The sequence below is a fragment of the Pogona vitticeps genome, chromosome 1, assembly GCF_051106095.1.
Source record: "Pogona vitticeps strain Pit_001003342236 chromosome 1, PviZW2.1, whole genome shotgun sequence".
Taxonomy (NCBI): Eukaryota; Metazoa; Chordata; class Lepidosauria; order Squamata; family Agamidae; genus Pogona; species Pogona vitticeps.
In genome coordinates, this window is record NC_135783.1 from 116,826,261 (window position 1) to 116,853,071 (window position 26,811).

At 39.8% G+C, this 26,811-nt stretch overlaps 1 protein-coding gene across 1 annotated transcript in view; it reads left to right on the top strand.

The window, feature by feature from the left end:
* Positions 1 to 26,811, top strand: part of COL9A1 (collagen type IX alpha 1 chain) — a 100,992-nt gene that overhangs the window by 61,436 nt on the left and 12,745 nt on the right. The window contains exons 20-30 of the mRNA XM_078386115.1: positions 742 to 795; positions 960 to 1,013; positions 2,230 to 2,283; positions 3,058 to 3,102; positions 5,564 to 5,617; positions 5,731 to 5,784; positions 14,502 to 14,555; positions 15,379 to 15,450; positions 20,228 to 20,263; positions 20,363 to 20,407; positions 22,421 to 22,453. Coding sequence (XP_078242241.1) covers positions 742 to 795; positions 960 to 1,013; positions 2,230 to 2,283; positions 3,058 to 3,102; positions 5,564 to 5,617; positions 5,731 to 5,784; positions 14,502 to 14,555; positions 15,379 to 15,450; positions 20,228 to 20,263; positions 20,363 to 20,407; positions 22,421 to 22,453 — 555 coding nt within the window. The remainder of the gene's footprint in view (positions 1 to 741; positions 796 to 959; positions 1,014 to 2,229; positions 2,284 to 3,057; positions 3,103 to 5,563; positions 5,618 to 5,730; positions 5,785 to 14,501; positions 14,556 to 15,378; positions 15,451 to 20,227; positions 20,264 to 20,362; positions 20,408 to 22,420; positions 22,454 to 26,811) is intronic.

The window sequence follows — 26,811 nt, forward strand, 5'->3', positions numbered from 1 at the left end:
CTGCGAACCCCATTCTTTGCGGCAAGAGTCACCCCCCCAAACGAGAGGGAGTCACCCAAGCCACCAACAGTGGGGGCACCCACCCTCAAGACCTCCGTCTTGTCCGGGTTCAGCCTCAGCCCGTTCTCCTGCATCCATTCCAGTACGGTCCCCAGGCAGCGCTGGAGGGACAGGACGGCATCACCTGCAGTTGGAGTAAAGGAGATGTAGAGCTGGGTGTCATCCGCATACTGATGACACGACGCTCCACATCCCCTGATGACCCCACCCAGCGGCCTCATAAAGATATTAAACAGCATTGGGGAGATAATCGACCCCTGTGGAACCCCACAATTGAGGCTCCACGGGGCCGAGACACTCTCCCCAAGCTGTACTCTCTATATATCCTGCAATTAACTGATTTTCTCTCACTCAGTGAGGTTTCCTTAAGGATGCACGCCTCAGAAATCAGATTTGCAGATGAATCTTTCCAATGACCAGTCGTAAAACAAAGCATGTTAAATGAAAGATAACTGGGTGAAAAGTGACAAACTTTTTCACCACTTGAAGGAGCATCTCTTGTAACGGTGTTTTAAAGGTGTTCTCTTGTTTGACCCTCTGATTCGCTGGATTATGTTATTTGGGAGGGGCACTGCCTTGCTTTCTCACATGTCCATCCATCCAGGAATCTGTCGGATCCATTTCATGCTTTCTGTTTCTCATTTTCTGCTCCCTTCTTTTCTCTCCCCCCCCCCCCCCCAGGGTCCTCAAGGTACAAGAGGAGTTACTGGCCTTCCTGGACCTAAAGGGGAAAGTGTATGTATAGCATTGTCATTGTAAATACAATGTTAATAATACCTATTACTTGCATTACTACACTATAATGTTTGTGGTCTTGAAAGATTAGGAAAAAGGCTTTGTAGGAAAAAGTATTGCTTTTGCAGTGCCTTCATTTTATGTAAGGTTTTCTTTTCTTCAAGGGCTTACCTGGAATTGATGGCCGTGATGGAATCCCTGCCATGCCAGGATCTAAGGTACTGAAAAGTTAATTTAGCAGGCATTTTAATGCATGTTTTCTAAATTAAGAGATTGTATGGATTAGAGAAGGGGAAAAATCACAGAGAGAAAGTACATATTGGACAAATCCATAGGATTGTTAATTGTACACCATATTATATCAATGGGATGTCTGTATTCAAGAACAACAATGGTTGGGAGGTTGCAAGTGCCAGCCACCATTTTAAGTCACTCCACTAATTCCCTTGGCCTTTTCCAGCCAGAAGTTCACTTTCCCTCCCTACTCCCAGCTCTGCCAATGCAAGCCACTCCTATATTCAGAGGCAGCAGCACCAGAGCTTAGAAACAACACTCAGAATTCCTAGGCTAACATGGCTGCTCATCCCACATATTCTGAAGGAATTTCCTATACAGATCTCACCTTGAATAAATCTTCCCGCCCATTTATTTCTCTTCACTGGATTCCCTGCAAACATTCATTTCCCTTGCAGGGATAGGGCTATTTTTGGCTTTACCAGTCATAGCCGCTCCCTCCAGTCTTCAGGATTTGTCCCTAGGCCTTCTTCATGGGGAAGGAATGGTAAAAGGTGAGCCCCAGTCACTGCTATGGAAGTTGTGCAAGGTACCATTCACTCTCCATTAAAGAAGTGAGACTTGCACAAACCAAGGTGCACAATATTATTACTGGACAGCTGTTGTCCCCTTCGTCACCCATCTCAATAAGCCACTCTGCTTCTTCTCCTACTCCTTCTTTAATCACTACACCATCCTGAACAAACCCAGTGTTATTTGGTATTGGACTTTAATTAAGGCCAAACCTGGTTAGTTCTGAGATCGAAGACCACCAGGGATATCTAGGTAATGGTGAATGGGAAGACTCCTGTTTGACACTTAGAATTGATGGAACCCATCAGAGTTGATTGTATTGGGCTGTAAGGTGCAATGGCCTAAGTCAGTTTAAGGCAATAGGTTCCTACGGTCTTCCTATGGTGACGTTGCAGCATGGTTTGTGTGAGTGCAGACGGGGAGGAAATCTTGTAAGTCCTGTTGCTGTAACTGTGCTAATGAAGATATAAAACTTCTTAATGAAGTACAAAAGCCACCACAGCCCAGGCCCAAGTCAAGGGAAGGGAAGGGGCTGTGGACTAAATCGGTCCATATGAGCCAAGCCATTTGCTATTCAGTTTGCATAGCAATGATTTTCACTGGATTCATGCATACATTTTCTTTTAGGGTGAACCCGGAAAACCAGGACCTCCCGGTGATGCAGGAGCTCAGGGAATACCAGTGAGTGTCTTCTTCAGCATTTAAAAATATAATTCATAGTTAAGTCAAGTGGAAGTCAGAAATGTTTCAGGAGAGACTATGTTTTCTGTAATGGCATAGGAGCTTGTCAATAATAATAAAAGATGGGAGAAACTTTGGAGACTTGAATCTTTAAAAATGGAGGCATAGAAAGCAGGATTAGATGTCAGTAAGATAATCTTTTATGTTAGCTGGATTTGATTAGATGTGCCTTCAGAGAAGCTGGTGCAAGTGGCTTCTTTATAGCTGTGATTCAAAGAAGCTACTGAAATGGCTGTCAAGGATTTTTTTAGTAGCATGTGGCATGCATCAATGTACTCTTTTCTGAGTACACAATCTGGAATATTTTGTGGTTTTTCCATGCTCTTGAAAACCAAGAAGAACATAATCTAAGGGGAAACATGTCAGAAGCTGGATGTATTCTAAATTAGAAAAAAAAAATTTTTTTGACAAGTATCTTACCAAGTGAGGAGGCATTTACAGGGATTAAAGCTGTGGTTAGAAGGCATAGGGTGAAGCAACTTTGATGGGTGCTAAAACAGGGTTGAGTGTGACTGGTGCTCAGATGGGAGATTAGCTTGGAACGTGGGTCCACCTGCCACGAGGTCTAGCATAGAGAACACCGAATGTGAAAACGCAAGTGACATTCAATTTTAAAAGTTTAATGTTTCATGAGATTTTAGTTGTCATTTCTCACAAATGCAAGTTAAACGACAACTCTCATTGGATTTATTAAAGCAATTACTTTTTTTAAAGGGTTTACCTGGCTCTCCTGGAGCGAAAGGTGTTGCTGGACTAAAGGTAAACATATCTAAGTCATTTGGAAAATATGCCAACCTGTTACACGTGGATTTTGTATTTGAACCTTCCTTCAAAGAATTTAAGGAGTAACAACTTCATATAAGAAATTGTTCCATGTTATCCGCACAAAAACTATGTGAAGTATGTTATACAGGAAAGAGAAAAATGAAATTGAATAATTTGCTCAAGAAACCGCCTGAAGAGTGTTTTCAAAATAGGCCCACAAGGTCCAAATGCTAGCCACTATATCGTAAGCATATGAAGAACACTCATGATATTTCTTAGCTTTGACAAAAAGCTCAAAGTTCACTGTCAATATTTCTGTGATTATTTTCTCATCTATCATTAAATGGGAAAATATTATTTAATGACAGATGAGAAGTTCTGTCAGTATTCATGTGATATTTTCTCATTTATCATAAGAAAGAAAAGACATATGTTTTGTCAGCAATATCATTAAGAAGTTCCCCAAATACTGCAGCTTCTTGTACAACTTCCCTTACATATTGTGCAAAAACTGCATTTTGCACAAAATTCAAAGCTTTTGTGTAAAGTACAAGGGATTGTTTTGCACAAAATCCACTTCTGTGAATTTTTCACCAATAATTCCTGAAATGGTTGTTGTGGGTTTTTCGGGCTCTTTGGCTGTGTTCTAAAGGTTGTTCTTCCTAACGTTTCGCCAGTCTCTGTGGCCGGCATCTTCAGACTAGCAAAATGTTAGGAAGAACAACCTTCAGAACACAGCCAAAGAGCCTGAAAAACCCACAACAACCATTAGATCCCAGCCGTGAAAGCCTTCGCGAATACAATTTCTGAAATGTAAAAAAGTACAAACACTTTTTAACCTTGCCAAATGTGATGGAAACATTTACCTATGAGAATGAAATAAGCAAAAATCTATATCCCTACCATACTGTTCTTAATCTTTGTGGATTCCCTTTATGAGTGTATTTCTTGAACATTTTTATGACTATTATCACTGCCATTATCTCAGAAGCATGTTCGATACAAATAGTTCTTTCTTCTGAATCTGTGCTTTTTTTTGGTACTTATGTCAAAAGCAGTCAAAATTTCAACAAGAGGGACTACAATTATCTGAATACCACTCATAACATTTACAGTGAGTGTAAATCCCAATCCTTAGTCACATTATTCTCCTTGACTCTTGAATGCCCCCTCAGATTCAGGCTCTGTCTTGAGCTACAAATCTTACTCATTTAGTGGAAAAGGTGAAATATAGAGATCAATAGAAACAGATATAAAAGATGATTTTGAAGAGTTCTCAGTTTTAGGCTGGAGAGCAAGGTAGAGGTAGGAGTATGATTATTTGAGAAAAAAATGTATTCAGTACTATGTAGAAGCAATGGCACATCTGGAAGTTTTGGGACAGTGTACAAAAATATGGCATGAATCATAGTACAATATATAAGGAAAAGTTAAAAGAACATGACTGTGTAAGAGGAAAGAAGGATAACAATGCTAACAGATGTTACCAGTGTGCTTGGCATTTGGAGGTTTCCAAGTTTTAAGACTTTGAAAGAAAGTATATGATTTTTTGCAATGGAAAAATGACCCCATCTTTGCTGTCCTTCCATAGGCAGGCAAAGGCATTTCTCTTCAGGCAGGCTTTAATGACTGATGGTCTGAGTGGGTTTCTTTAATGGGTTGTTGTGCTCTGTTGTTTTAAATGTGTTTTAATATTGCTCTTAGTTACCATTTTGATATACCGTAATACTTGTTTAATTCTTTTTAAATATTTGTCTGCTTTCTGTTTTACCTTTTATTGTTTTAATTATAGAAGTTGCCTTGGGTCCTTTGGGGGAGAAAAGTGGCATAGAAATATTTCAAATGAATAAATATTAAATAATATGTTTATTAGGCCATTCATGGATTTAAAAATGGTTCAGAAATGGCAAAAGAAAAGCTAGTTTTCTAGAATTGTTATTAGTGATGATAAATGAGAGGATTATCAGGAGAAAGTCAAGGAGTGAAAATGACAGCTGAAAATCGGTCAATGTACGTTTAGGATCTCCAAGGCTAACCTAGATACTACAGAGAACTTGTCATTAGAAGCTGCAGTTCTTTAAGCATTAAAAACTGCTTAATTGTATTCCCATTAGCTTGCTTTGCTTTATGATTTGTTATCAGGAGTTAAATACCAGCTAGTTGCATTCTGGTTGTGCAGGCACAAGACTGTGAGGAAACTGTATGACTGAAGCACAGTTTTCTTCTTCTAATGAAGCGCTCACTATAATGTTTGATTTGATCCCAAGATGCAGTCAGATATAAGAGGATGGACAGAAGGAACAAAGTGAAAGATCAAAAGTGCCCGAAACATTTAATGTATGCTGTTAAATATAATTTTGTGTATTTGTTTTTATGCATTTCTACTGGAATGGGCTGATAATGGCACCTGTTCTAATCTGGCCAATCTCTTTTCTCTCCTTTTTTCTCTCAAAAGGGTAATGCAGGTTCTCCTGGGATACCTGGCTTGATGGGAAATTCGGGTAAACCTGTAAGATTCCTTCTGCCTCAAGTTTCCTATTTTATTTATTCATTTATTTTTACTAATGTGTTTGCATTTTATGCAAATTTGGTTTTCAACTCTTCTTATAATCCTGAATACAGGGAGAACAAGGACCTCAGGGAGAACAAGGACCAGGTGGACCCAGAGGCCCCCCAGTAAGTTGGCATGTTCTGTACTGGAAGTTTTGAGTTATATATGGGCCACTGCTTCTCTTATTTGTTTGCTATGTAAACTCTAGCTTCCATGGGAATTTCTTCAGATCCAGAATTTATTCTGCATACTTACAGGGCATGTTGATTCATAATATATATAACCTCTACCTAGCCTCAAAACATGCAGCTGAAGACTTGTGCACTGAACTCTCCACAGATCTACAGATACTGTCATGTGAAACAGAAAGCACACCCTCTTTGACATATTACACTGTCTCATTAATTACGTAAAACCATAGAATTCAAAGAGGGTGTACTTTCTGTTTCATATCACTGTTACATATCAAGTAGAGCTTTAATGGTCACTAGTGAGACTAAAGTCTTTTTCACATTATGCCACATTTTGCTTTTTTTATATTTTTTGTGAGTTGGGTCTAAATTTCAGCTGCACTGCTGCAGGTTATTGCAGTTTGTCTGTGTTTCAACAATAATCTCATCTCCCCCATAAATATTCAGGGTCAATCTGAGAATCTCATGTTTTTTTATGCTGGGACAAATCCTGATGGTTAAAAACAAAATAACAAAACAAAACTGCTTTTTAAATTGTAGGATAAATCAGGATCTAATGGGGGGGGGGCAGGTTGCTTTGTCAAACTGTTCAGTTTCTTGTTATTCATGTATGTGACTATAACGAATTTAAAGACATTCTGAACTCAGAGACTTTAGTAAGTAATAACCAATACTAGTCAACACTGGAAAAAAATAGGATAATATACACATGACAGGCCTCACCCAATCTACAACCTGGTGTTGTACCGTCCTGGCAGCCTGTGGGAACTACCATGTATCTAGATTATATAAGATCTTTACATAAGCAAAGAAAAAAAGGGTCTTTGTACTCACATTATCAGCTCCTACCAGTTCTATGGTTACATCATCAGGCATATAAGATGAGTCACAGGAATAACTATGATGTCAATGTCACGTCTCAGTGTAGAAAATAAGTGCTCAAAATGATCCCCAGTTACTAGGGGAAGAAACAGGAGAGAAAACAGCTTTAACCTTTCATCAAGTTCCCAATCCCTGGGTTATGAAAAACATATTTACGCTCAGAACCACCAACATCATGCTGTACTACAAAAGCACATTGTTACTTCCTATCATGCTTTTCCAGAGGTGGGAAAAGTTTGATTATTTTAATTACAAGTCTGAGAACACCCCAAGCAGTACAGCCGGTAGGTATCCTGGAAGGTGTAATTAAAGAAAAAGAGTAATTTTTTATTCTCTCTACATTTTCCTATGCTGAGGTTCTTTTGTTCTAGAAAGCTGTATTTTTTTATTTTTTTAGTGTAGGATTTATGTGATGCTTTTAGTATACTCACTGTTGTTAGCTTAAACACTATCTTTTAATGATGTAAGTAGCCTTGGGGAAAGCTGGGATAAAAATATTTGAAATTAAATATTTGAAATTAAATTAGAGAGAGAGAGAGAGAGAGAGAGATGGATGTTCACTATTATTATTATTATTATTATTATTATTATTATTATTATTATTATTATTATTATTATTATTATTATTATTATTATTATTATTATTATTATTATTATTATTATTATTATTATTATTATTATTATAGTAAAAAGATAAATGCAAGAGTTATCTTGCCCCATTGGAGTTATCTTGCCCCATTGCCTGCCGATGTTAGACACGACACTTTTGGACAATTATCTTAACAAAATAGATAACAGAAACACATACTGTATATAGTTGTAACATTTGACTGCCAATGTGTTTTCTGCCTTCCTCCATCCTATTACCTTTGGCAGTATTATAGGTATAAGACAACATTCCAGACTTCCAGGTCTGCTGACTGGAAGGGGCTAGGATGGGAAGGAAGTGCTTCTTTGCCAGTGGTTCTTCTGGCCTGGAAAGCACTATGGACTAGATGTCCTGCTGAAACAGGGTGTTATGTGAGAGGGTCTAGGCTTGCCTAGAACAGGCTGGCTGCAAAGACCCTACCTCCACTCTTTTGTTAAACTCACAGGATTGGAACATATAATTATGTTAGCCTGGAGTTAACCCCTTCCTGGCATCAACAGGAAGGGGAATTTCCCAAAACCAGAGTACTGCCAAACATGTTTTTAGAAAAAAAATTAGTCCCTTCCATTCTTTCTCCCACCCTGGCCAAGAGCGCTTCCCACTTTACTTCCCACCCAATCACATCATGGATCAGTCTGCGCATATTTTCTTTCTTTCTGTTCATCTGCATGGAATGCATAATAAAACATATTGCTTTAAAATGAAGACACCACAGAAAATGATAACATTGACTAAAGAGTCCATAAAACTCCAATAAAGCTTGGTCAATAAAATGCCAAAATGCCAAGACAGAAGACTGGATGAACCTACGTGTCATTATTTGATACTGAAAGGACAAAAGCCTTAGCACTAGTCATCTAGAACAAGGGAGGGCATTTCACAAACAGGGTGTCAGTTAAAGAAAAGGTCCATTTTCTGCTTCCAACTCAAAAGATCTCAGCAAGTGGGAAGAGGGGCTGTATCAGAGGACCTTAAGAAATAACCAGGTTCATCTGGGAGCAGGCAGTCCTGGAGGTATTCCGGAGGCTGTGAGGCACCTTTCTAATTCTGATTCATTGGCACAATGGCATCTCAATGTCTTAGGAGCCAGTGCCCCTTACATATGCAAAGCTAGTCTGCAAGTCTGAGAATCCTTCTCTGAGTATGGCTTTGAGCCTTGATTTTTTTACATAGGCTTATATGTCTCTTCATAGGGCTCTTAAGCTGGCTGGATAGCACAGTAAGTTTGGTACTGAGCTGTGGGGTCTGTGTTTGGGAGTTCAATTCCCCACTATGTTTCCCAGGAGAAAGGGCCAGATGGAATAACCTTGGGCAGGATGCACAGTGCAAGAGTGCTGCTGGATGTAGGGAGTAGAAAACCCCCTTGAAAACCCTGGAAAGGGCCACCTTTGATTGTCCATATTTATCATTAGGGCTCTCAGGGCAACTAAAGAAAAAAGAAGAAGGAGAGAGAAATAGATTTTGGAAGCTGGATTTTACTGAAAGAACAGTAAATACAGGAGCTTAAATGCAGGCTCAGCCACAAGCAACTTAAATCTAGTTGGTGTGACTGAATTCACCCAAAGTATGAGCAAGTCTGAATGCAGATTTGTCACTGGATTTAGAGGATCTTACCAGCTTTCCTTTTTAAAACCTGTCTGTCTGCTGGAGCAATCCATGAAGATGTGAGATTTGTATAGGGTGTTCCTTTGCTTTCCCCTTTCTTCCTTATCCACTTGCTAGTGATTTAATGAGCTATTATTTCTTCAAATATGCACTATTTCCAGCAACTGCAAAACATTAGAGGTTCTGAGCAGGACTGATGTGGATATAGCTGACTTTCCTCTTTCTGTGCCAATGTCTGCATGTCTGTTTATGGTCCTTTCTGTGGTTAACGAGAAAATGAACTTGTTTCCTAATCGGATAATGGAAGATAATCTTCTAAACTATGTTTCTAATCCCATAAAATGTAAGGTTTATAAAATCAGCAGTCCATAGAAACAGGAGCTGTCATGCTGTGTTCTAGGAAAAGTGCATTCAGATTAAGCTCTGATTTCACCCGTCAGTCTGTTGTTCCAGCAACAGATGACCAACAGTACATCAGACATTTCTCTTTTTCTGTATAATCTGAGAGAAGTGTAAAACATCCCATAGTTCTATCTCAACATATTTAGAAAGGATAATATAGGGAAAAGATACTATTTTTTAGAAAAAGAAAAAGTCAGGTTTCTAGATCAGTCTTACTTGCATGAAAGTCTTGAGTGGATCCTGTATGCCGGTACAGGATTGCAACCCTACTGCACAGTCTTCTACATGTTTGCTGAAAACTTACATCCTGTGTTCAAGTGGGGCTTCTTACTCTCAATTAATGCTTCATAAATTGTAGCCTTATTGTGCATATAGTTCCTTGACAGAAATGATAATACATTTCCCTGGCACCTTTCACTATATTTGATTTTGTTTCACTAAAATGCTAGTTTCCTAAAGCTAACCATATGGTGTACTGAACAAGAAAATGCACACAGAGAACACTGAACTCTTGAATGGGACTGATGTCACAGGTCAGGTTGCTGCGTTTCACAATGCAATACTGTGATGGTTGTGCTGGTGCAGCAGTGAAGACAATGTAACAGCCCTGAAACAGATTCCATGATTCAAGTTATCCTACAAGGGCCAAATTGGGCATTACAGAGAGCTCATCATTAAAAGAAGGGATTGCTTAAGTGCCAAAAGATAATCTGATTGTCACACCAATGACTTTTTTTTCCACATTTCCCATAGTGTGGCAAATTAGTTTGTTTCATGACTAATAACTGGGGTAAAGGCAGGTGTTGCTTGCAGGTGTTGATGGCATAGACACAAACGTTTGCATGAATCATGCCTATGAAATAGTGACATGATTTTAGATTCTAATGATATACTTTATGTAATGTGTACTTTGGCCCTCTGTCAGATATGGGCTTTGAAGAGGCTATAGGTGTGGCTGTGCTGAGCATAGTCATGTCCATGTTGACAAGAGCATCAAAATTACTAAATATGAATGCTTCTTTGAAAACATGCATATCAAGTTCTTAAGACAACCGTGTTCTACCCAGCAAACATATTTGACATCATTATTGAACACTGTCATGGTTTCTTCCCAGTAAAGTCTTCACATCAGTGGAGCACAAAGAGCTCGGAGCAAATAAAAGTTAGTGGTTTCCCCTTCAAAAACACAACAGTTGGCTAATGCAATGGGGCTTCCACCTCCATTTTCCTTTGTAGCCTATACAAATTGTTCCTGGGTGTTGAGATTTTTTGAGGCAGCCATGAGATATGGTACAAGGAAGGCAGGATTAGAAGGAACACCTATAAATGGAACAGTCTGTGCCAATGAATGAAAAACATGCTGTTTCAAGCACCAAGCTTTCACAGTTGATGGAACGTCAGTTTGTACTAGTGCAAGAGCTAAAATGACTAAGCTGAGGCCATTATACTTTGGGAATATCAAGAGAAGGCAAGACTCACTGGAAAAGACAGTAACACTGGAAAAAAATTGAAGGCAATGTGAAAAGAAGGATGAGTATGAGATGAATGAGGGAAGGCGTGACCTTGAGTTAGCAAGACCTGAGGATGACTGTTAAGGACAGGATCTTTTAGAGGGTTGCCATCAAGTGGAGATGACTGGATGACAGCAATAGTGCAGGTGCTTATGCAAGAATGATACTTCGTGAACACCCATTACATCTGGTTACTCATCAGCTTATTTGAAAATCAGGATAACAGCGAATCAAACCCGAAGTGTTCCTCATGAGGGTTGTTACAGATGGAAACCTGTCCTTACTTACAAACTAGGCAAAATGCTTTTTTGAGGAAATATCAGCTACATTTGTAAAATATCCTTCTACTTTATTGGAATAATGGAGGATTTTGTTTTCATTTGTAAAGAATATCACAGTGTGATCTTGATCTTATAATGTTCTAAATAAAAACTCATATTCCTTTTACTCATAATTGCTTTTTGTCACTTTGAGTACAAGCATCGCTTTATACATGTTATGAAAATTGCTCTGTATTATTACCACACTTGGTTTGTGGTTAAAATGTTTAGAAACTTCTCTTTATGCTCAATTGCTGTTAGGTAGCAATTTAAACCTTCAAAGTGTCAAACATAGTTTATTCGAAAGTGCGGCTATCTTAATAGATGCTCTGTGATGATTTTGTCATAGTGGCACATCTTGGCCAGCCGTGCTGAGCTTGCAATGTGGCAGGCCTAATTTTTTTCTTTTTCTTTTTTATAGTAGAAATGTAGAAAATTAAACCTTATACTTCCAGATATGTAGCAGGTGCCCATTCCCTGATGCCTGCCCACACCTTGTTCCCCATGGGAGCAACACGTTTGTCTGTTTAACATGGAGAGATTTTAGAGTTCTTATCAATAATGCTTTAATTCTGATTTCTTTGTGTTATAAGGAAGTCCTTCTTCAAACTGACCCCCATGTGGGACATTATATATATAAGTAATCAATTGATTTTACCATCTCAAAAAGAAATGTATGAAGTAAGCTTCATTCTGAGCAAAATCCACCCCTAATCTTACTCCAGTTGCAAACAACTAGTCAGCCACAACACCTAGCTGTCCCAAGTGGGATGTAGTTCCCCATCAACATTAAAAAAAACCCCAAAACTTTCATTTTTTCGCATGGGCTTGATGTATTGTATATTGATGCAGATACACATTGCCCATTTAGACGTTGGCCAATGTCCTCTCAAGCCTTGCAGGAATACCTCTTGGTGTGCTCAGCAGTAGCAAATACTGTATTGAGAGAATATCAAGTTTTTGAACCATTGAAAGAGAAATGATTCAGCTAGATTTGAATGGCTTAGTTACACCCAATTGTGAAGTAGTGCTAAGTAGATGATGCAGTTGCTGGAACAGACCTTTGACTCGTGCTCCATCCTCCTCTTGAGCACTGCAGTTTCCTCCTTCCTCCCCTGTTTTGAGTTAAATTTTAAGTTGCACTGAACTTGGAAAAGTTCCTTTTGTTGAACTGCATGCTGGCTGGAGGATTCTGATAGTTGTGATCCAGAAAAAGGAACTTCTCTAAGTATTGACTTTGCCACTGTATCTGGGCTGGAAAATCCTCACTTCTCCTATAAGAGGGGCATGTACAAAATTAGCCAGTTGTAAAGCAACTTTTAATAGAGCATATGCTTGAGGGCTTTCACTTCCCCACCAAAAATATCTTTGATGAAAATGTATACCTTTGATTGCATATTTTAGAGACATAGCTCTTGTGGTAATAGAGTAAGCTTGCAATCCTATGAACACCCCAAAGGCGCTGTTAACATGGTGGGACTTATTAAGCTTGCATAGGGTTTTATTGTTAAATTGTATTCAAGCTTGTTCTAATTTTTATCATTGTCAATTGATGCACTTGAAATGTCGAGTTATGTATAGTAATCATGTTACACAAGAAGCTAAACGTATCTAAAATTATGGAGAAGATTAATAAATTTTCTGAGTCATAAATTTTTAAGGCATTTTGTCATTCGCAAAAGCCTTTTTTTTTTGTTCTAACAACATAAAACTTTTCTAGGAGCAACAACTGGAAACTTATCTCAATTCTGAGTCCTTTTGATCCCTCCAGGGGACCTAATTATTTTCCAAGCTGAGGCTTGCTTGAAAAGTGCAATTTTGAGATGTAGTATAGAACATATTTTGTCTGTTCATTGTCCCATATTCAGTTGTGTTCCACTTTCCTTAAAAGTATAAGGTAAAAAAAATCTGTATTAAATTTACCTAATATTTGCCATGCTTCCTTCTTCTCCTTTCATGCAACCACTCATACAAATGGTTGACAAACTGTCTAGAAAAGTGGTGCAATGCAATATTAATAACAGGGATGTTGAGAAGCCTTTGAGTCCAAGTCCCAAGTCCGAGTCCCAGGTCCCACGTCTGATGCCCTATTAAAAATAACCTTCCCCCCCTCAGAAAAAAAGGGAGGGGTGGGTGGGTTCCAAAAGTTGCAAGTCGAACCTGAGTCATTGAAACAACAACAACAAAACAAGTTGAGTCACTGGTGTGACTTAAGTCCAACTTGACAGGGAATCCCATGACTCAAGTCCCCATTCCTGATTAATAAACATATTCTTGGTTTGTTACATCACTGGTCTCCAACCTTGGGCCTCCAGATGTTCTTGGACTACAACTCCCAAAAGCCTTCACCACCACCTCTGCTGGCCAGGATTTCTGGGAGTTGAAGTCCAAGAACATCCGGAGGCCCAAGGTTGGGGACCACTGTGTTACATGACATATCTTGGTTTATTTGGTATTAAGGCCTCCATGCGAATAATATTTTCTCCTATAGAAACATAGGACTAGGCAAGACAAGGTCATGGAAGCTTTGCCAGACAGAATACATTGCCGTTAATGAATTTTACCATATAAGGATTCACCATGTTTCTATTAGGAATTGCTAGGAATTTTTAGTGCTGTGATGGAAAACTCTGCAATGGCAGCTGTCCACTGGGCAAAGCATTATAGGTACTGGAGGTTATGACTGCACAGATCCCTACTCACAGGCCCAGCCACCCATTCAGCTACATAAAAGAGCCTCGTGGCGCAGTGGTTAAAACGCTGTACTGCAGCTAAAACTGTGCTCACGACCTGGGGTTCAAATCCCAGGTAGCCGGCTCAAGGTTGACTCAGCCTTCCATCCTTCCGAGGTCGGTAAAATGAGTACCCAGCTTGCCGGGGGGGGGGGGCAATGTGTAGCCTGCATACTTAAAATTGTAAACCGCCCGGAGAGTGCTTGTAGCGCTATGGGGCGGTATATAAGTCCAATAAATAAATAAATAAATAAATAAAATAAAATGGCTCTCATAAAGTAGCAAACCTGTATGCACCCTACGGCCTGCTAGTATCTGAAAAATTAGATTTATGAGTGTAGAAACATATGTACTTTTAAAGGACAGTTAAAATGAAGCCGTTTGCCTTAATTCGGGATTTTGCATTCATTTATTTTACCACATTTAGGGGAATATTGCAATCAGTTATTGAGAATTAGTAGCTAAACATTAAGAAGAATAAACGACGGTTAATTTTGCCTTCAGAAAAATGCTTCTCTGTTTTAACAATGCCTTCTTGTTTTCCTAAAAGGGTAGCAGAGGTGAGCCGGGTCCTGCTGGTCCTCCAGGCCCACCCGGGAAAATGGTAAGCAGCCAATCGCTATTTCCATCCTGCGTCTATGTTTATGTTTCCAAACAGCTATGGCTCCTCTCATGATGTACAGCATCCTATTAGTTTATCTGAGACATTAAAGACGAAGCATGAATGGGATCATTGTTGGCTTCCCTCACCTCATCTTTTCCTTCTGCATTGATAGCTTGTTATTTTAACTCCATAGGAGTCTAAAGGGAACATACCATTTTAAGGCATTATTGTGTGGAAGATTAATACACATTATTTGTGTATTTAAGAGAACAATGTTAGCTTTTACTTATAATTTTAATTTCAAGATGACAGAATAAAGAAAAAAGCTCTCCCTGTGGGTACGTGTGTGTACATCCATGCACTCACAAATGCACATACATGCTAGCAGCAGACTGGCATTAATAACTAGTGGGCATAAATGCCTTCTTTGAAACAAGTCAAACGTCATTTGCATGGTCTCTGTTAGCAGAGCAATCTCAATATTTGCGCCATGAAAGAGCTCCCTGTTAAGAAGGAATGCTCACACCACAGGAGTAATGGATCACAGCATTCCCCCTCACCCTCGTAAAGATGCAGACATTTTAGCAGATGGATTATACTTTTAGAAACTGCTGTTTTCTGACTGGAGTAGATTACAGCAAGCTGTCAGCAACAGTTCACTATGATCTCCAGCTTAGAAAGAAGACGTACAGTTACCCCTGCTTATCGCTCCTCCTAGGAAAGATGTAAACTGCTTCACAGATCCTGGATGTCTTTCACGTCTGTCACTTTGTTTGGTCCAAAAATGGCTCTGAGTGTCTGCTATTTTTGGTTGTCTTTCCAGGGCACGGAAGGTGAAATAGGCCTCCCAGGTTTACCTGGACCTTCAGGACTACCTGGTGCTAAAGGGGACAGGGTAAGCATTGCCTTTGTTGGGAGACATTTCTTTGGTCTAAATCATCCCATGCAGGACATTTCTGGCTTCTTGAGTCACATCAAATTGTTGAAATGACTGAGGGAAAAGCTGAAAATTACCAGGAACTATTTTGTAAGTTTTTTTTCCTCTAGGGTCCCTGAAGCAGCATAACTAAAATATCCCCCTTCCTTAGTTTTAGTCATTTTTTTCATTTCCAATTTTCCCTGGCAACAAAATCCTCTTTATATAATCTTTGCTAAATTTTTGTAGCAATTGAAGTAACCTACAGCATAACTCTCTGTTTCCATCCATCTGCATCCTACCTAAATATCTGGCTTCCTGATCTAGTTCTCCAGTGTAACAAAAGAATCCTTTCCTCTAGCTTAAATCCATCCCATCCTGCGAAATGAAACTTTCAAAACACGTGTGAATTGTTTGAACTTCAGTCCTTTGTCTTCTGTAATTGGACATGCCTTGGCTATCACTGGATTTATTGTTCAGATTTTTTCAGTTTTTTTTCTACCTGGGCATTACCTTCCAAGCCCCTCCTTTACCTGTCTACAAATAAAGTCTCTGCTTTTCACCTACTGCCTTCAACCTTCTGGAGAACAGCTGCAAAATAATAATTATATTTCTTATGACAGTTTTCATAGCTAGTTGCTGAATCAGCTGCTTTCAGGAAAATCTTAGATCTGGCACCATAGTCCACTAAATCTGTTCTTTCTGGAAAGGCTTTTGAACTTCAGTTGTTGCTTTTTTCCAAAACTCTATGCTTTGTTTGTGCTGTAGGATATTTCAAGCTTTGACAAGCACTGTTCATCATTAGGGCTTTAGTTAGCAAGGGGCTGCAAAATTCTGGGGTGATTATTTCCAAGGAATTAGCAAGAGTTCTTTCCCAAGGGAAGATATATAATAGGCAAATCCTGCTATTTGCTAGTGATGGCTAGGACATTTCTGTGTAACAGGCTTCTGTGATTTTTTTTAAAATTTAAAATAAGCTATAAATCCTTTATAGTTTTGAGATGCTTATTTGGCGATAACACCTTCCCTGCATACAGAACATGAATGGAATTCATCTACCACTGAACCTGAGGCTTGGAATTCTTCTAAGTGTTAGTTCTCTTGGACATATGCTCCTGAACAAAAGGAAGGGCATAATCCTTCCCCCTCAAAACTTGCAGGGAACTGCATGGAACTCAAAGAGATCAGAAGACAGAGGGTGCTGCATGGAACTTGGCAACTGTGACCTTGTTTCCAGTCATGTTTTCTTTTTGGAACCCTCAGGGCACTCCTTATTTGTAGCGCAGAAGCTGTAGCACATAAGGGCATCTTCTGTATATGGCTGAATTTATTGCTGCAATGTGCCTAGCACATCCGTGGCATGCATGAACAGGGGCAGTGATGGGGGAGGGAGATTACTAATGGATTCAGATCCAGAAGAATTCTGTAGGCCCCTTTATCTGGATGAGGAGTGTGGATTTATTAACTTTTTCATCAAGGCCTACTTCAAACATTCTTCCTTTTGAAGTAGTCACTGCCAGAGACAGAGCCCTTGTGCCAGGGATCCATGAATCTGTAGGTATTATCTGAAGCCGTGTGGGTCCACAATATGGTGGTATTTGTCCGAGCTCTTCAGTTTTTACAATCTATCGCTGTATTGACTATGTAGAGAGCATGAACAGACCTCCAGAGTAGCAGAGACAACATGATTCTGAGGCAGGGTCAGGATCCTGGAGAGGAGGGAAAAATGCTTGAGTCTAATAGCCAGAGTTCAGTATCAAAAGCAGTAGTAATACACTAGCTAAACAGGGGAAAGCAGTCTGAAGCACTGGCCAGAACAACTGCCAGAAATACATAGCCAAGTTCAGGGAAAGTCAGTACTGAGAGACAGTAACACTTCCAGGTCCCGGAGCTAGATAGGCATTTACTGGTGGATTGACTTGGAAAAGGGCACAAAGTAGATCTGTTTTGTCTTTAAGGTAGTAATGCTTTGAGGGTTCTGCATCTGAAACCAGAAATGGATGTTAGAATCAGCTGTGAGGGGAAGAGGGAGAATCTCAAGCCATGTGATTGTCTGAGTTGCACAGCATGAGCTTTATTCACCTCTAGAAATATGCATATTAGCTTCCTTTGTTCAGTGATTAGGCTTCAGGACTTAACCACGAGGTTCCTTTGATGTCTGGTTTCAGAAACATGGGAATGCTCTCTCAGTCACCCCTCAACAGCATTAGTGAGTTTTCAGCTCTGATTACTGGCTGCCTCTAACATCTGCTTCTGGCCTAAGCCTCCTTGTCGGGAGTCACAATAGTAATGGTATTAGTTTCCATATTCTCATGGTATGTTGAATCACTGGGCTAAGTCACAGAGCATTCTATAAAACCATTATGGCTGTTCCTTTCTTTTTTAAACGCAGTGCAAACTGTACCTTTCTACCCTGTTTCTCTGAAAACAAGACCTGACCTGAAAATAAGCCCTAGTGTGATTTTTCAGGATGCTCGTAATATAAACCCTACCCCAAAAATAAGCCCTAGTTAACTGAACCCCCCCTCCACCCTTGTGCAGCAACCAGAAGAAGATGACATGATTGTATTTGAATAAACGTAGAGTGGTGTACATGAAAAAAATTAAGCATCCCCTGAAAATAAGCCCTAATGTGTTTTTTGGAGCCAAAATTAATATAAGACTCTGTCTTATTTTTGGAGAAACATGGTAAAGCCTTGACTAATACAAAATACTGGATGATTTTATTTATCTCCATCGCAATTTTGTTCTTGTCTTTGTGCTTCTTTCTGCACAGCAGGTGCAGCTGTGATGTCTGTGTATAAAATTTAAGAGCAGTGAGGAGCAAAAACAAAATGATATTGTGCATATACAGTATGTGTGTATATACAGGGGGAAATGGCTTCTGAGGAAGCAGATTCTGTCTTGTGTATTAAACCTTCCCACAGAGAAAACTCTCACTGTTTCACATTAACACTCTGATTTCCAACATGTTTACTCAGAATGAAATTACACCATTTTAACCCTTTTACAGTGCAGTCTTAATTACAATTGTAATTTAAGACAACATTCACTGTTTTGATTTGGTGACATTTTCTAGGTTCAGTTAAAATCTAATCTTAAAAAAGAGAGATTAAACAGGTCACAGTAATGATCAGAAATAGCTTCCTGATCTGGCTTGTTAAGCTAGATCTTGTATGGTTGCAAGTCTTGCCTTGAAGAACAGCAGGACAGAAACACAAGAGAAGAGGCTTATGTCAGCCTCATGATTGAAATGTGATGGAAAATTTCACCCACTAAACTTCATGTTAGCTGTGCAACTCTGCTGAAGCTCTGAAAGAAGAAAGATGATGCTCACACATACCAGGTTCCATTAGAGGTGCCATGAATGACCCAATCCAGATGGCAAAAGTAAACGGTCTAGTCAAAAGACCCCAGAACAGTGGAGCAAAGTATAACATATGGTGGTGGTTCCCAACCATGGGTAACCAAAGTGTTTTTGGACTGCTATTCCCAGAAGCCTTCACCACCAGTTGTGTTGGCGTGGGTTTCTAGGAGTTGTAGTCCAAGAACAAGGGGTTGCTCATGGTTGGGAACCATTGAAATATGGAAATTTTGTGTGCCTCTATGTCAGCATTCCCTCTGATTTTCCACCGAGAAGAAACCCTGCCCTGTGCATGCAAAGTTCCAGCTGCTAATGGAATCAAATGAGCAACAACACTAACTGTGGTTCCAAGGCAGCAATATGGCACTGCGCAGCTGTGCAGCTTAGACGGAAAGTTGATCTGTGTGTAGTGGAGTGTGTTAGATGCTGAACAATGTTGACATGAAGACAGAACCATAGAAGGTGAAATTAAAAGTGAGTGTTAACATTTGCATTGACAGGGTGAGAAAAACTAATTGATACTGAAGATCTAATCAATTTACTCTTTGGGCAATCTGGAATAACTGACTGTATTTAGTCCTCTTCTCAAAATTTGGAAGAACCTTTGAGGTGTCCTCACTTTTCAGCCTGGAAAGTAAGTGAGTTTTTGGCAGGAAGCTGGCTGACTTCCAAGTTTTGCAGCTATCGTACAGGAAACCATGCCTCCGATCTCTGTCTCGGAAAAAGGTTTTTCACCAACTTAGAGGGCTGCAGTGGAGTGAGGGGCAAGACAGATTTCTTTATAGTAATACCACTTACTGCCAATGGTTTGTGCTCAGATGGAATGTATGGCATGATGATAGCTGTGAGAATTGAAATATCTATCTGTTGTTGTGAAGAGAAGAGGTAAACAACAACAGCAGTAGGAGTATTAAAGCTGTGTAGAGTTCTGTCTCAGTAGCAATTGAGCAATTAAGATTTTTCTGACTGAAACATTGGAGTTCCTCAAGTCTGCGGCATTTCTCCATTGCTCTCTCAGTTTCCCTCCTCTGTACTTGCTTTCTTTCTTGCCAAAAATTGTTTCACATGTTTATTTTTCTTCAGTGGTGTCTTTTCAGACTGAGTGGCACTTTTTCTAAATAAGGACCAAAACTTGGTTGCCATGTGGCCTTTTCATGGCTAGTCAAGATAATAAAATCACATCGTTTTGGATTACCATGTTGCCACAATAATCACTATTTATTTATTCCCTTCACTGTGGTTTAAAGACAATGTCCCACTCACTTTCTAAATGCATCCTTACAGATTAATTGTTTGCACCAGCATTAGTGCTGAGGCCCATATTTAAGAATCTCTACACAAATATTTGTTTGATTTTTAAAGAAAAAATATTATTTTTTTATTTGCACCTAGGGTTCAGTTGGTGAACCAGGGCCTAAAGGAGAACAGGTGAGTTCGTGTATTCACACTGTGTTTTAGGTTCTCACCACTTTCAAAGGTACGAAAAAGTCATGATATCTACTTATATGTGTTTTTGTTACCATACAGGGAGCTGCTGGTGGAGAGGGAGAGTCTGGACAAAAAGGCGACCTTGTAAGATGGACGTTTATCTTCATTCTGTTTTCTCTGATTGAGAGGTTTCTTGTTGTGCAAACAAACAGATTGTGAAAGTAGTTGGTGAAGAGTGGAGGGTACATTTAGGATGACAGAATGGGAGACATGCCATATCAGGGACTGCGAAGAACAATCAGCAGTATAGCAGTCTCATACCAGAGATGGGATGAGCACATCACAAAGTTTCCTTTTAGATTTTCAGAGTCCCATCACGCTGATGCTCCCCTGTATCAGTAAGGTTTCCCAGCCTCCCACAGAAATGAGCGACCAGTCTCATTTCCTCATCCCCCGCCCCATTTTAGTCCATTCAGGAACCGCAGGGTTCCATGTAGCTTAATGCCCTTTCTTGAAACTTCTAAGAAATCCAACAAGATCTAGCTGTGAGGAGAAGAAGAGAATTCCCCTCTCAAGTTCTCCCCAAGAGCAAGAAGTTGCAAATTTCCTGCCCCTGCTCTCTTTTTAGCAGCAGATGTTTGATGAGTGGGACTAATGGTTTTCAAAGCTTGTAATACACGATCAGGATTTGCTGACTCAATTGATATGTTGGCTGGCAAGAACATATTCTTTCTGGCAGTTAGCAAGAAGGGAAGCTCCAAGAAGCCTTCCTGTGCTATTGTAAATCAATGTATTAGCCATGCTTGCTGTGCAGGAGAACCGTGGCAACTTCTGTAGCCTTCACGGCCTTTCCCTTTTGTGGTGGGTGACAAGAAATGTTCCAGAAATGTTTACAGACAGTTCATGTGACTACAATTGTCCTCTGATTTTTGTGGTGATAAATACTGTGATTGCGATGTTATGGTGCCTCTGAAATCTGACTCCCACATTCATAATCTCCCAATATTTCATATTGGCTTCCTCCTTAAAAAATTGTACCCTGACATACTGCTGCAGGACTGCACCACTTATATCAGTGCAAAAACTTTACATTACGTAGAGCATTGCTTTATTCATTTATTGGGGAAGTTTTTGCCTGAAATCCTGTTGCTTACTGTAGTAGGTTGCAACCAGAGCGTGCCCACTGAATCAATGGGACTTATGAAGGAGCTGACTTACCAAATCCCCACTGATTCAGTGGGCCTACTCTGGTTGTGATTTTGCTACAGGGTTTCAGCCAATATTTCTGTATCAGGATATACTGTGCATTGTGTCCATTATGATTTGCTACTGCTTGAAGCCACAAATGCTGCAAAGTAGAGATGGGCATGAACCCTCAGTGGTCTGGCTTCCCTGCCACGCCTGCTCCAGGTGCTGCCTCTGAGTGGACGCCCACTGGAGAGGTGGGGCTTTGACATGCTGAGCATCTGTTCAGCCGCTAAGCAAACCATAATGAACCACCAAACCAGTGATTCGTGCCCATCTCTAGTGCAAACAGAACACACAACAAATCATGGTTTGGCTTACTCATTTCTGTGTTGTTTCATTCTTAATTTTTAAAAATCGGGTGTTTTTAATAAAAGGGGCCTCCTTTTTCAAGGCAAGCAGCTGGGGAAATGAGCTATGGTTTAAAGAAAATGGAGTCTGTTAAGGCAGCAGTGAACCTTGGGTTCAGCCTGTGGTTTTTAGCTATTGACCAACCACATCTTGTTAGCAGATACAAGGATGCATGTCATAGGCCAGATTTAAACAGACAACACTTTGGTGTGATGTGCAGGCACCATTAATATGACTGCAAGAATGCTCTGGAGGCAATTCTTGAGGTGGCATATGAATGTTTTACTATAGAGAGCTTTCAGAGATGCCCCTCACGAAGAAAAAAACGGACATTTCTGACTTTATGCTTTAAAACATTTTACTCGGGTTATGCATCAGTGACTGTGAATTTTCATTCTTTTACATAGTTTCTTTAAGCCTTTTTCCTTAAGTATATAAGGAAGTCTCCTTTCCCCTAATAGCAGCATAATCTATAAACATTTGGAGAATAATATGAAATCCATTATATTTAAAGCTGCACATGCATGCACCATCCTGACACAATTCATCTTGTTTTGTTAGGGTGACATGGGTTTGCCAGGCCCTAAAGGATCCGTAAGTATGATGAACTGCATTGTTACAGAAAATCAAAAGCTTAATAAATCAGTGAAATGTTTCAGACCAAGAGGGCGGGGTGTTTGGCTTCACAAATGGAGCTGAAACATTTAGTTCCCCAAGCAAGAAAGTTACGACAAATGTGATCCATCATTCATTGTTTTTATGTTGAAGCTATGGATTACTAGAGGGTATCTCTCTGACAAATGTTATCTCCTTATGTTTAGAGAATGGAGGCTTAATGCATATGGGTGAAGAGAGAACTACTGTAAATTAATGAGTCAGCATGGGAAGGGGGGGTATGGCAGTGAACTGTGAACTGAATTCTTATAAAGGTTGTAGGCAAAGCTGAGCATCTTCTACTGTACATACCCCACACAACATCATCTCTGAGACTGCTATTCTCTACACACTTACTGAGAATATATCCCAATGAACTCAGTGACTCATCTGGGTAGACAAGTGTAGTACTGCACTGTACACTAATGCAGAACTGGAACCACTTAGGGCAACGGTTCCCATCCTTGGGTGATGCAGGTGTTCTTGGACTGTGATCCCCAGAAAACCCATCCAACACAGCTAGTGGTGGAGCTGTCTTGGAATTGTGGTCCAGACTTGGGTTACCCATGGTTGGGAATCATGGACTTAGGGTGAATTTTAGGTTACTTCACAGGAACAGGAAGCAGACCAATCTTTTCACTTTACACAAAAGTAAATGTGGGGAATCTGTTTCAGATTAGGGCCACAGCATGCCAGATAAGAGTTTGCCTTCAAGTGTGGTGTTGAGCCACATGGAATTTGCATAGCTGATATTTATCAAATTGTTTCAATATATCAGCTTATAGTAATTCAGATTGCAGGCATGATTGGCAGGAGGGAGAGAAAATTGGTTTGGGAAAGCAAGGGAAGTGAAGAATTAAGCCCCCATATCTCTCATATTTCAGTCCTAGTCTAGCTAAAGTCCCCTGCACTTGCTTATAAATAAGGAAATTAAACAAAAGAAAACAGAGCTGCTAGTTACATAGCTAAAGTAATGTGCAATTTGATTCATTCTTTTTTCTTCAAAATAATACAGCCAGTTCCATAGTTTTCAAATGTGCAGAGATATGGGTTGGCAGTGTCTGCATTTCATATCTCAGTTACATCTGAAGTGGCAAAGCATGGTTAGTACCTTCTAAACAAACTAGGATATGAAATGATGGGCAGAAGTTAACATAAGAGCTATGGTTGCTTAGAAGCCATTAATTCTGGTTTCCTTGTTCAGATGCAAAGGGAAGCAACCAGTTTGTTCTCTTGCTTTTGTGGCAGAAGTGCAAGCTGCTTTCGTCACCATGTGTGAGCAAGATAAAGCTTGTCCATATCTTGTATTAAGCTCAGATACAACATGGCCTAAATGTACTTCATTTAGCTTAGAAAGGGAAAGGGGATTAGCTATAGTTTTCTGTGGACGATAAAGATGAGAAGGTCCAAATGAAAAGAAAAAAGACTGGGCAGCCGTGTAAAGCAAATATAAGCAAGGTAGATTCAATGGTTCTGCTTATTTTGGTTAGTAAGCTGGCCTCCTAATGAACATTTCAGGTTATAGACAACGTGTTTTGAACCACTGATTGGTGAATTTACCTTCATATTATGTTTTCTCCCAACTGAGCCTGCTGTGTACTGTGTGCTGAATGCTGTATTTCTCCCATTTTCCCACATGCGCATTTGTTTATTGCTACATGTATTTCTGACCTACGTTCTTTTGTTTTATGTACCTGAATCACACTGCCTCCGAGAATACCACCCCATTTTCAGTAAGGGTAGAAGGTCTCACCTGCATCACACGTGTGCATCAAGTTCAGCAGGGAGTCTAAGAGTGTGAACTAGGACTCATGTCATGTTGCCCTATTAATGAAATAAAGTGTGGCTTAGTATAAAAAGGGTCAGCTGCTGAAGGCTACATCAGCAACACAGTGTCCAGTAATTCACCAAAATTGGCTGTTTCTGAACAATTGCATTGAATCTATTTCAGAAAAGAAATCTCTTTCAGAGACTGAATAACTTTATGAGTAACTTTATGTCACACTGACTCCGTTGCCTCCAAAAAACACCAACCTCCCCAATCCTCAAAAAGTAAAAACAGAAAAACAAAAGAAACTGGAAAGATATTTTTGGTTAATCATCAGCTGCAGATACAATTCCCTTCGCGGATGAATAGTTCTTCATAACAAATCCTGTTTATTTGTTTTTTTAAAGCATGAGACACATTTATCTGACTAAACAGAAGGAGACGTCTTTGAAACCATCTCTTTCTCTGACACATGCAAAGCAGGCTAGTTGGGTGATAGAGCTCAAAATGCAAATATGGCCAGTTAGAAATGATGTTTTATATTCATCATGCTACTGTGAGAATATCACTCAAGCACTCCCATCAGAGCACTGCCCACATACTCGAAAGCATGTTGCATGGAGTCTTTGCTTGCTTCTCTCTCTCTTGAAGCTTAAATCCTAAGAGGGTTGGACTCAGGAGCTACTATCTCAGGGGAATTATGGCCATCAACAAAGCTGTACATGCCAGCAGGGACCAGATAAGTATTGCCATCTGTTTGTGGGTCAGTTCCACATTCATATCTCCATTGCAATATTACGTCAAATGTATCCCTAGGACCATTCTGTTGAACCCAGTGTTTTTCTTGACTTCCTTGTTCTGTCTAAAAGGACATGGGGGTATCTTTCATGCTTTCTTCTGTTACTTGTTTTCTATCTTCCTAGCTCCTGCTCAAAGTATCCTGTTTCTACTTAACATTGAATTTTATCCACACAGCCGATTATCAAAAATTAATCTCATGAAAATAAACTCCATAGCTATGATTTACACTTGCATTTGTGTAGAAATATTAATTGAAATGAGTGGAGGTTGAGGGTTCAAGCTTCACCCTAGTACAATAGACCCCCTTATCCACAGGATCAGTATCTGCTGATTTATTTATCCGTGGTCTGAAAATAACCAGAACTGGCCACTAGAGGGAGTCAGAGACCATGCTGTGTATAGCATTTGATATTAAAATAGTATTCTGCATTTTTTCAGCATCTGTGGGGGGCGGGGTTTGGAACTAATCCCCGGCAGATACGAGGGGCCTACTGTACAGCTATTTGTTTTGCAGATATCATTGGCTGTTCTGGTAAGCAAAACCTCTGCTACCAGGTCAGTAAATCTCAACTGTAGATTGGCCCCAAACAAGACAGTTTTGCTGAGCAGGGAACTCTGCCAACCCCCTCCTACTGTACTTCTGACTTTCCTACCAAAATCTTTTTAATTTAAAAAGTTAACCACTAAAAGGCATGAGCAGGGCTTTTCTGAAAACAACAACAACTGCTCAGTTTTGTTGAAAAAATTGTTGGGGAGTGAGGATTGTGGAAGTGGAAGCAATTTGGCAGGCGACTAGGGATTGTCCCGTCTCAGAACACAAATGCTACTGTTTTTAAAAAATGATTAGGTGAATATGATGCTTTGCCGTGCTTCCCGTGCTCTACGAGGAAGCACAGAAAAGAGTGTAGAAAAGGAGTCTTTATATGACCTATATATGCTGACAGAATCTCATATAATATAGGAAACTCCTATCCAGAAAAAAAGGAATACTGTAGTGTACTGGGAAGTTTTGCAGATCAGACTTCACTCTCACTTCAACTTCTAAGTTTTCGTTCAATAAATCCTTGTGACAGTTTTACCATTTAAAACATGTAATATCTATATATTTCCAGGCAGGAAAAGTGCTTCAATTAGTAACATTGTCCCCATAGTTTTCTGTTGTGATTATATTTCCCACAGTGTTTCCAAGGCAGCTGATTTGAGGCTCTTGTATTGCCAGTTTCTAACTTATCCAATATCTCTCTCCTCTGTGGTCATATTTATGGAATATAAAAACGGGACACTTAAAAGCTCTCGTAGTTTATGGCCTTGCTGGTAGTTAAGCTGTTTTTAAATATTTAATATAGTCATTGGATTTGTGCACAAGCAAAAGTTTTAAATTGCTTGAGGGATTCACACAGCTTAAGTGATGTATCACTGCAGAGGTACCTGTGGGGACAGGAGAAATGAAGGGCCCCTTGCTAGGAAGCAGCCTCTTCCTGATCTGTTTACTTACAGAAATGCATAAACACAGTTCCCCTAGAAAAGAACCCAGTTCCCCTCAAGGAAATCTTTCGCCCTTCACAAGTCTTTGGAAATATTACACCCCTGTCCCAGGAGGATTGAAAGCCACTGTATATTGCTTTATAATCAGAATGCTGGTCCATCAAGGAATGCTGATCCTTATAGTCATCATAATTAGCCCAATAATGGTCTGCTAATTCTCACTGGCAGTGAGATCTCGGGAATT